The sequence below is a fragment of the Acipenser ruthenus genome, chromosome 2 (assembly GCF_902713425.1).
Source record: "Acipenser ruthenus chromosome 2, fAciRut3.2 maternal haplotype, whole genome shotgun sequence".
In the NCBI taxonomy this organism is placed as follows: Eukaryota; Metazoa; Chordata; class Actinopteri; order Acipenseriformes; family Acipenseridae; genus Acipenser; species Acipenser ruthenus.
In genome coordinates, this window is record NC_081190.1 from 71,499,949 (window position 1) to 71,511,230 (window position 11,282).

General features: G+C 34.4%; 1 protein-coding gene across 6 annotated transcripts in view; it reads right to left on the reverse strand.

Annotated features, from left to right (window-relative positions):
• tbck (TBC1 domain containing kinase) overlaps positions 1–11,201 on the reverse strand; it is an 86,649-nt gene extending 75,448 nt beyond the window's left edge. For 3 of the 6 annotated variants that reach the window (XM_059000356.1, XM_059000340.1, XM_059000343.1), the window contains exons 1-5: positions 11,041–11,201; positions 9,684–9,911; positions 9,391–9,463; positions 2,492–2,606; positions 2,050–2,123 (exon numbers count right to left, since the gene is read on the reverse strand). In XM_059000356.1, coding sequence (XP_058856339.1) covers positions 2,050–2,123; positions 2,492–2,606; positions 9,391–9,463; positions 9,684–9,911; positions 11,041–11,062 — 512 coding nt within the window. In that variant the 5' untranslated portion in view covers positions 11,063–11,201. The remainder of the gene's footprint in view (positions 1–2,049; positions 2,124–2,491; positions 2,607–9,390; positions 9,464–9,683; positions 9,912–11,040) is intronic. The other 3 variants (XM_059000366.1, XM_059000361.1, XM_059000348.1) reach the window with 3 other exon arrangements.
• Between the last annotated feature and the right edge of the window lie 81 nt (positions 11,202–11,282).

An 11,282-nucleotide genomic window follows, 5' to 3' on the forward strand; every position in this document is an offset into this window, starting at 1 on the left:
GCAGCTGTGACTAAAAACGCACTCATTATAGGGTCTGTTTCTTAAGGTATTATTATTATTATTATTATTATTATTATTATTATTATTATTATTATTATTATTATTATTATTATTTATTTCTTAGCAGACGCCCTTATCCAGGGCGACTTACAATCGCAAGCAAATACATTCAAGTGTTACAATACAAGTATGATGTTTGGGTGAAATAGGTTTCAGTCGTCTACATTTTCATATTAACAGTGTGCAATGAAAAGCAGTAATTCAACTACTAAAAGTAACTGTGTTGGAAACTAGGGGAGTTTACAGGCAAAAGCACAGTGATTGTGCCTGTCTGCCAGTTATTGAGGTCACATATTCTTCAATGATATATATAGTCCAGACTGCAATATAAGAAGGTACTGTAACTGGTAACTGAGCCTTTTAAAGATGTGAAGCTGTCTGGTTCTTGCCCAGCGTCACTTGTACGAAAGCTGCAGACAATTGCAACACTTACAACTGCTTCATTTTTTAAGAACTTTTGAAAGCATGTTTTAAACAGTCGCAATTGTTACTTGCATTTCCCAGTCCGCCATTTCTCAAGCATTTTTGAGGCGAACAGCGAAATACCTATTTTTCCCTAAAACCAGGGAGCAATAGACTGCACACATGTGGAGCTAGCCCCACCCAGTTCATTCTGAGCATCTGTATAGGAATAGGAAACACACCTATTCTATTAATGTGCAGGTGGTTTGTAATTGTGCACAATTTAGCACTGCACCCCTGACTAACTTAAATAAAAACTGACTATACATTTGGCTCATAGGCTACTCATGATAATATGAATTAGTGGTATAATGCAAAATGTGTTGCTGGTCCTTTGAAATTCATATTAACGAAAATTGACTGTCCTCTTGTAAGTATCATAACTTGTCAATGCGACACCATGATCTATTTTTTGTTAACTGTCTAGGCTGCCAAGTTGATAATAATAATAATAATAATTATAATAATAATAATAATAATATAAAAATGCTAAAATCATTTAGTTTCAATTTTAAATAATCTTTTATTTGGATTACACCAATGTGTGCAATGCAGCAGCAAGATTTATTTTGTGTTACCGGTAGCCTACAGGCTAAAGTAAAAAGAAAGTGCGCTAGGTGTTCATTTGATTTTACTACTGTACAGTATACTGTATTTCATAATGTAATGTGTAGCCTAGCCAAAACACATTAGTGTTATGTCAGCGCAATGATTTATACATTTAAAATACATTGAGCACTATAAATGTATGTGTGTGCAATTATTATTATTTTTTTTTAAACCTGACACCTCCTAATGTCAGACAAACATATCCGGTTTAGCGAGGGGCTACTGTATGATTATGAAAAGCTTTTTGATTGAAACACATTTTTTATTTGGGATTGAAGGTGGGGGCCCCAAAATAGATTCAGATGGGATTAAACTGCCTTTCATTTACCTATCTATCTATCTATCTATCTATCTATCTATCTATCTATATATATATATATACACATATATATATATATATACACACACACACACACACACATATGTATATATATATATATATATATATATATATATATATATATATATATATATATATATATATATATATATATATATTAAGCTTCAACTATCAGACACAATCTGATTACAAGACTTTGCATCTTCTTAAATACGATCAAAGTGTAGAAATTTAAGCCACTGTACAATCTTCACATGTTTCTGACTGTATTATATTATCTGACATGTAAAAAGTAGTTGGCAGTTCAAAGGTTGAAAAGTGAGATTTTCAAAAGAAGCTTTGGTTGTGTGCGTGTGTGTGTGCGTGTGTGTGTGTGTGCGTGTGCGTGTGTGTATGTGTACGCATGTGCATGTGTGTGACGAAAAGCTTTCTAAACCTAAAGTAGTAAAGTATTTGAATGCAGGGGTAAGAAAAAGTTAAAACCCAGGCCAAGCTCTGCAAATGTAAAGGGAATTGTCTTCTTAAAATGTTCTGTCAGATTGTTTGTTTAAAGAATAGCAGATGTAGTTTGTGCACACCCAATAGGAAAGTCCACATCAGCACCGTGATCAGTCATGTGGTACAGACCAAACTTGGCCAGTCTTATGTGTCCCTGAAACCAAAAAGAAAACCATGCAGGTTAATGTATAGACTAAGCATCTAACGGAAAAGCATTAAATAAACACAGGTTTCATATGCACTTTTGAAAAACATTTACAGAACAATAACACAGATACTGTATTATATTTTTGCTGCAGTCCATTAATGTTGTAAAACAAGACAGAAACCTATTTGAATGTAACCTCATCGCTGCAGCCCACTTATTGTTTTATTGGCGATAATATAATTTAAGACACAAACACATATCCTAGCATGCCACAAAACAAATACAGTGGTTATGGAGCATCTTCAAGGTACATATGCACTATCTATAAACATATAGACCTATAATCTGTCCATAGAATTAAAAAAAGAACACACCTTTTGATCCATGAGGATATTGCGAGGTCCCAGTGCTCTGTGAACCATCCCATGCCTGTTCATGTATTCTAGTCCTTCTAATACCTCATAGGCAATTTGGAGTACCTTCACATGACTGGAACAAAAGCAATGAGAGTTACTTACTAGGAGGTCAAGCAGATGAGTATATAAATCATGTATTTTCTTTAGTTCAGAACATTATTCAATAGTAACCTTCTACCCCTAAACCCTTTTCATCCGGCATACTGCAGTAACAGAGTTATACATTTAGTAGATAACTGTAGCACACCAGTAGATCAATACCACAACTACTAGGGATCTAAAAATCTTTCCTAGACTTGGGTCTATTGTGTTGAAAAAGTTATGCAATGCACCAATACCAGTTTTATTTTCTGTGTGTCAAACACATCATGTTGATTTAAACACTATTGAGAAGCACATGGCTGTCATATTTTACAGACACTAGAGGGCAGTATTCTTCTCAAGTACTGTACTCTCAAATCATGCTGTATAAAGGAAGATATGAACTGCACTTCATCTCTGCTTCCACTAGATGGCAATGGATGCATCTATTCAAAATATTTCTGCATGATTTATTAAATATATTTCTCAGCAATATAGGACACTATATCAAAAGGCACATTTTTTAAACGGAATAAAACAGATTTCAACAGTAGAAAACTTGCTCAGAACAATAAGTCACCTTGCTCTTCCAATTGTTACCAAATTTGGTACAGAAACAGGCCAAAAATAAATAAATAAATTGCAAGGTACCTTTGGCATTCCATTGAAATAAAATGCAAAAACGAAATGCTTTGCCCCCCTACCTTTGTTCAGAGTAAATGTATTATATGGTTTATTAAGAAAGGAATTAGTATAATTGCTAAGATTTTCTAACTGAATTTCTCATGGCTGGAATATACAATGTGGGTTACATTATCCACGGTTACGTAGTCCAAGATTAGTGCTAATTAGTCTGTATGTTTCCAATTTGATAGTACTAGTAATCTCCAAGTGATCAAACATCACAGTGTCAAATCTCCACAGAGAACTTTCAAATTTACTGGCACCAAAATAAACCCCGGAAGCTGATAAGAGAAAAGTAAACAGAGTAAATGCCTTACATTGTTCAAATAATAAAACACTACATTACATTAAACATCTGTGTTTAACATCACCAGTAATCTAATCCTTATAGTTGCTGTTGAATGTGGCTAAGGTGGTGACAGTATTTAAAAAATACAACTTTAAAAGCCTGATGTTTTCTCCAATTTGTAATGTGCTGGAAAAATAGTAAATGATATACTGGAGTAAATGATCTGAAAACATGCCACAGAGAGCAAACCATTTTCCTATGTTATTGATTAACACAACCAGTCACAGGTCGGGTGCAAGTTCAAAGTTTTTGGGGAGGGTAGGACCTGGAAACAGGAGCAAAAGTGCAAACTGAAACACATTTTGCAAACAGAACAATCTAGTTTTTAATGTTACAAAAAAAACAAACACTTTTTAACCTCGTTAATAGACTTGTTTTCCTTTTACCAAACCATTTTTCAAATTGCACATCTTTGGCAAAAAGACTTGATATTAAAGACCATCATGTGCCCAGCATGGCAAAATACTCATCAGCATGCAAATTATTTATCTATCGACTGCATATCAAATTGGTTAGCACTAGAGGTGCAATCCGAAACCTAATTTCTTATTCGTTTAGGCATTTATCAACGGTAATCAATGCATTGAGGTTTTATTTTTCAAAATCAAATACATTCCTTTTTTTTTTTTTTTTTAACAGAAGATCCAATAACTAAAAACACCGGTGTGCATAATAGTTAAACAAAAAGGAACAATTTACATTCCAATTAGAACACTGCCGATTCTAAAAAAAATGACTTTTTATACAAAAGTATCACAAAGCACTATATAGTACATAGCAGAAAAAAAGAACAAACCACATTTGTATAGCATGTCACACGTACAACTGCCATAATCAGACCATTTAAATAACAGATTTAAATAACAGTATACACATAATACAAAACCAGCCATTTTAAAGTTTAAAGCCCACTAAGATAAGATTAATTCTCAAACTGAGCGCAGTAGAGATTCAAGGAAATGCATGCACATGGATTAGGGAGTAGTTAACAAGTAGAAAACAGAAAGTACTGATTAGAGGAGAAACCTCAAAATGCAGCGAGGTAACCAGTGGAGTACCACAGGGATCAGTATTAGGTCCTCTGCTCTTCCTAATCTACATTAATGACTTAGATCCTAGTATAGTAAGCAAACTTGTTAAATTTGCAGACGACACAAAAATAGGCAAACACTGTGGCGGCAGCAGCAAAGGTCATTCAAAATGATCTAGACAGCATTCAGAATTGGGCAGACACATGGCAAATGACATTTAATATACAAAAGTGTAAAGTACTGCACGCCGGCAATACAAATGTTTATAAATACCATATGGGTGATAATGAAATTGAAGACGGAATCTATGAAAAAGATCTAGGTGTTTATGTTGACTCAGAAATGTCTTCATCTAGACAATGTGGGGCAGCTATAAAAAAGGCCAACAAAATGCTTGGATATATTGTGAAAAGTGTTGAATTTAAATCAAGGGAAGTAATGTTAAAACTTTACAATGCATTAGTAAGACCTCATCTAGAATATTGTGTTGAGTTCTGGTCACCTCGCTACAAAAATGATATTGCTGCTCTAGAAACAGTGCAAAGAAGAGCAACCAGAATTATCCCAGGTTTAAAAGGCATGTTATATGCAGACAGGCTAAAATAATTGAATCTATTCAGTCTAGAACAAAGAAGGCTATGCGACGATCTGATTCAAGCATTCAAAATTCTAAAAGGTATTGACAATGCTGACCCAAGAGACTTTTTCAACCTGAAAAAAGAAACAAGGACCAGGGGTCACAAATGGAGATTAGATAAAGGGGCATTCAGAACAGAAAATAGGAGGCACTTTTTTAATGGAACCAAGTCCCCAATAATGTTGTTGAAGCCGACAACCTGGGATCATTCAAGAAGCTGCTTGATGAGATTCTGGGATCAATAAGCTACTAACAACCAAACGAGCAAGATGGGCCTAATGTCCTCCTCTCATTTGTAAGCTTTTTTATGTTCTTATGTTCCAGAAAGCCATTTTATAAACCTTGTATAGTTTGTTTCCTATGTGCAAAAGGACCAAGTCCAGCAGTTGTTCACGTTGACGTTTTGCAAGTAAGCAAGATCACCTCTTTAGGTGGACTCGGTACGGTTCGTTTCCCAGGCTGACTTTATTGTTCATACTGCACACCAAACGTACAGAACCGTACCGAGTGCGAACCAAACCCTCTACAGAGCTTTAGTGTGCCAAGGTCTTAATACCTGAAACATTCAAATGATCAACAGTAAAATAAATAAATAAATAATCATACGCTTTGTTTTTATGGAATTGTTGTTTGGGTGATTTGTCACTAAATGAGTGTTTATTTATTTATTTATTTTTATTTAAGAATAAACTGTTCCTCAAAAGTAACCGTGTATGTTTCATACAGATGGGAAAAGATGATAAAACGTCACTAGTAGACCTACTGTTGTTTTAAGAACTAGTACCGTAGTTGTTTTATTAATGTTTTATTAAAATGGCCTGGAGATACTGTAATTGTATAACTAACAAAATAAAAACGGTTGTGGGTGTGTGGGTTTTATTTTTTTAATTTATTTATTTTTTCACCCTCACTATAACGCCACCCTCGCTTATTGCCCGTTTTTGCCCATGTCCCTTACCAGGCGGTATAGAGAGGGTTGACTGTAGATATATATATATATATATATATATATATATATATATAGGAAATGACTGAGTGCGAACAGCCAATCAGCTTCCAGATCTAGCAGGCTTCTATTTTGCATAGATGCCCGCTGAAACGTTGAAGTGCTTAACTGTGAATTAAATTTTAAATCAATCCGCGCATTAATACCGCCTTTTTTCCCTTAACATTCTAATCTACAACTAATCTTATAACATAAAAAAAACTACATAAACATTGATACTTTCTGACGCTGGTTTAGAGACAAAGAAAATCACGTCTGTGACAGGACACCGTAATGAAGGCTCAATTCGCAGCTACTGGACAGCAAATCAACAGGAAAGACATGATTGGTCCACAATTCTGTCATCAGCTGGATCCAAACAACACCCTGCCTCAAAACCAGCCAGTCAAACTGCCAACCCTGCTTCTGTTCTTTCCGCACCAGCCAATCCACTTCCTGCCAGCTTGAATGATGCCCCGCCTCCATCAACAAGTTTCGAGTCCGACTCTATATTATACAGACTATTCAACAATTGTACAGTTAATTTTTCTGGCAATGTCCAGATAAATTATAATAAGAAAGAGTAAGACCTCAATAAATAAATATGTTAGCCAAATACTAATAATAAAAATCGTTTTCTCTACATGTATGTTGTTTTTCTATTCTAATTACGCTGAGGACTATTCCTTAGCCAAAGGTTACCCAGCGAAATATCAGAAGTTCAAGATAAATATAAAGTTAAAGAGAAAATAAATAAATAAATAAATAAATAGTTTTCTAATAGCGACAGAGCCCTCTCGATGCATGCTCTACTGTGTGGTAGATGACCTTGACTTTCGTTAGCGCCCTCGCCTACGGCTCGGGAAGCATAACTCCAGTCGCGGTCATCTACCACACGGTTCAGCCCGCATCAACAGGCTCTCTCAGTTAAGTAGATCATCTCTTTTTAGTTTATCCACCTTTCTTAACTCTGTCTCTATAATTCTTTCTTTGTATCCTCTTTTTTAAGATTTGTTTTTAATGCATTTCATTGTTTGACATAGTCACTTTCTTTTGAGCATATTCTTCGTATTCTTATTCCTAGACCCTTTGGGATTGCCCTTTTAGTGTGTATTGGAAGTGCAGAGGACATGTGTAAATACTGGTGCATGTCAGTAGGTTTACAGAAGAGGTCAGTCTCAATTGAACCTTCTTCAAGTTTTACTATGGTTTCTAAAAATTATATTTCTTTTCTTGTCCATCGAAGGTCCACCTTAATGTGTATTTCATTTGCCATTTTATGAAACTGGAAAAGAGATTCTTCTCCATGTGTCCAAACCCCAAAAATATCATCTACAAACCGAATGTATTCTAAAGGTTCTCTTTCTGATTTTCTAAGTAATTGTTCTTCCCATTTCCCCATGTATGTACTGGCAAAATGCATTCCTAATTTAGATACTATTGCTGTACCATTGTTTTGTTTGTAATGCTTATCAACAAATGTAAAATAACTGTTTTCTAAAACTACATTGATCATGTTCAGCACTTCTGCTGTTGGTATTGATTTATCTAGTCTATTATCTAGTGCTTTTTGACAAACTTCTAAGTTTCTTTACGAGGGACACTTGGGTACAAGGATTTTACATCCATGCAAAATAAAATTGTATTCTGTGGAAGGTTGTGCTTTAGTGATTCAAGTCTTTTGAATCACTAAAAATTGTGCTGTATCCTTAACATCTTAGTAATTTCTCAATGTGTGACCTAAGTTGTTTTTCCGCTATTTCAGCTATTATGTGTGTTGGATTATCAATAGTGCTGACTATCATTCACATAGGGTGATTTTCTTTGTGCATTTTAGGATTTCCTCTTGCTAGGCCTGTTCTTGCATTATGTGACTGCATGTATTTTTTATAATTCTTTTGATATAATTCCTTTATTGTATAGTCTCTCTGCAATTTCCTTAACTCTTTTAACTGATTTATTGATCTTATTGCTTTTAACTTCTTCATTTGTATTCTTATTTAATTCACATTCTACAGATTTCATATAGTCATCTGTGTTCATTATCACTATTCCTGAACCTTTATCTGCTGGTCTTAAACTTATATCGTCATCATTTAACAACTCAGTCATAGCTTGTTCTTCAATATTGGTTAAATTAAGTTTACATCTTTTCTTTAGTCCTACTATTATTTCTTGTTTAACTACTTCAATATACATATCTAACCATTTATCTCTTCCATCCGGAAGAGTCCATGTGCTTGTACTATTAACCTTAATCCCATGCTCATAATTACCCTCTTTCATTGAAAAAATATTCTACTAATCTCATGCACCTCTCCCACTCCTTTAATTCAGTGGCCAGTGTATCTTTAGCTATGTATTTTTTAGTCAGTATAAACTTAAGTCCTTTACTCAATACTGCTTTTTGGGATGTGGTTAAAGTTTTACTTGATAAATTAAATACTATGTCTTCTGTCTTATCTTTAGTGTACTTGGTACCATTTCCATTTTTGAATTCTTTGTCCTATTCATGTTTAATTCTCTATTTTGCATTTTATTATTTATTTTAAACTGGTATATTGTTTACTGTTTTAGATTTATTTTGATTATCTTTCTTAATTATGCCACAGTATTCAGATTTTCTTCCAGTTTCATTGTATTTAAATACAATAACTGAGAAATGGTCATTGTTATATAAAAGATTAATTAGATTGTTCTTATTTTTAATAGTTTCTATTGTGCCTTCGTATTTTAAAACAATCCTTATTCTTTAAGTCTATGTATGGGCCTATTTAGGAGGTCGACAGCTGTCAGTACTTCTGCCTCTGTAGCTCAAGAATCTATACTCCCGTCATTTAATTTCATTTTTTCAATATGGGTCATTGAGTTGATGTACATTTCAAATAGTTTTATATTGCTTTCTATTAGTTCTATTATATTATGTCTAATTGTTTGATGGTCATTTTGTGAACCATATAAAACCATACCTAAACATCTAAAGAAACAGTTCCCATCCTTCTCTATTTGAACTATGTTGTAGCTGTCATAACTATTATACTTACACTGCTATATCTACAAAAACTCTGTTATGGTATGGTTAGATACTACCTGACAGGTTTCCTCTGTTTCTGCAAGTTTTCCACACTGCTCTCATGGTGTTCAGCTACTACCACCAATCTCTCTGAAACAATAGAAATGACAGCCTGGAATATAACATCACACATTGTGATTCTTCAAAACTGAACTCTCCTCTTTCTGTCATCTGTCAATAACTACAGAAAGTACAGAGCACATGTTTCTCAAATGGGGGGATCCATAACAACATCAAATTATTATAATTTTTTTTAATCATCACAATTTGTCTGAATGGTGCACTCAGAGATAAAGAGAAAGCGGCTTACCGTGCTTTCCCCTCGTGATGTCCACATACTGGCAGAGCCTGGGGTGGGTTATGGTCTTTAGGATTTGGAACCTCCCCAGTATCTTGATGGAGTTTGGAGTGAGGGGCAGCCCGTTGCTCCCACAAACATCATGTGGGAGAGCAGAAGCAAAGAAGGTGAAGGCTCCAAGCTGCGCATCTTTTAAGGGGAACATAGTATGTTGGTATTGCTCAAACAATCGCAATGCTGCTGTAATAGAAGATAAAAAAAAATGTGTGAGTATTGTGGAATTCAATACTGGGAAATTCTTATTTGGGGTGTTTGGTTTTGATTATTTATTTATTTTTACTCAATGTGTAGCTTCACAGTTGCAAGGCATTGATACAAGTACTGTAAGTTACTACATAGAAATACATATAACACAACATGGACATTTTTCTGTGTTGTCTTGTATCTTCCTCTAAGTATTCTGAAGTTTTATTTATTGTATTCAAAGCATAAATATATTTAAAGAGTAAGTAGCTTCAAATTCCATTTTCTTCCTTTTTTATTTTCTTGCCTCCTTCCATTTGTATGTTAGCACACATGTTATGCAGTTCTGTGCTTTTACTTGAGTGGTTCTTCAGCCGAAGTGGCTTTTTTTATTTATCCTGCAATACACAATTATGTGCACTAGACTGTGCTTATGCTTAATAATACAAGGACACTGTCTCATCTAACCTACATTACACATCTACAGCAGACAATCCTAAATTGAAATCTGACCATACAAATGTCCAATCAAAAAACATCACTTAAAAAATATGGCGTGCCTACATATTTCTTTTATTATTATTCTTATTTTGCTGTTTGCTCTTTTTGAAGGCAACTATTTTAGGTCATCATTTTTCTCCTCGTTTATCTGTCCAGATCTAATCAACAGATTAACATAAACATGAAAACTATAAATGAAAATGTTTAATTCCGGATAAATAGTCCGAACAAAGTGTGCTGGTGTTCCCGCATTCATTTCAATCTCCAAAATGCATGCAACACCCCAACTTCTGTATGTTCATCTTTGATAATAAAGAATCTTGCTCTGATCACTAAACTGTCATAATCACTCACCAATACTATGAACTGGATGCACGAATGAAGTCCCACACTGCAGATCATATCGATCATGTGAGCATCACACTATCTAGTCAAAAATACCCGCTTTACTGTAGGTTGGCGTATTATAACTGATGCTGCCTGGAGGCTTACAGTTATATCTTTGGTCTATGTAATAACTAATAACACATTTCCATTGATATCAATGAATAACTATGAATAGATGTGCATTAATACGTGTACATTCTTTATGGTCATACATTTCCCTTTATTTTTTAAAACTTACATTTTTTACCTTCATCAAACATGCATCCTATTACTCTATTTCCGTACTCGGACTGGATCGTGTTATTGAATTTTCCTTCTCAAGTTCTGACAGTGACTGTAGCAGCTATTTGTACGTCACAGACTCGGGACTACGGTCGGTTCTTCTTCATATCACAGTGACAATAGAGATGCGAAAAAGGACCCGAGGTAAATTACAATTACATAATTGTGATAAGCAGCAACATACATACTGTTCTTATT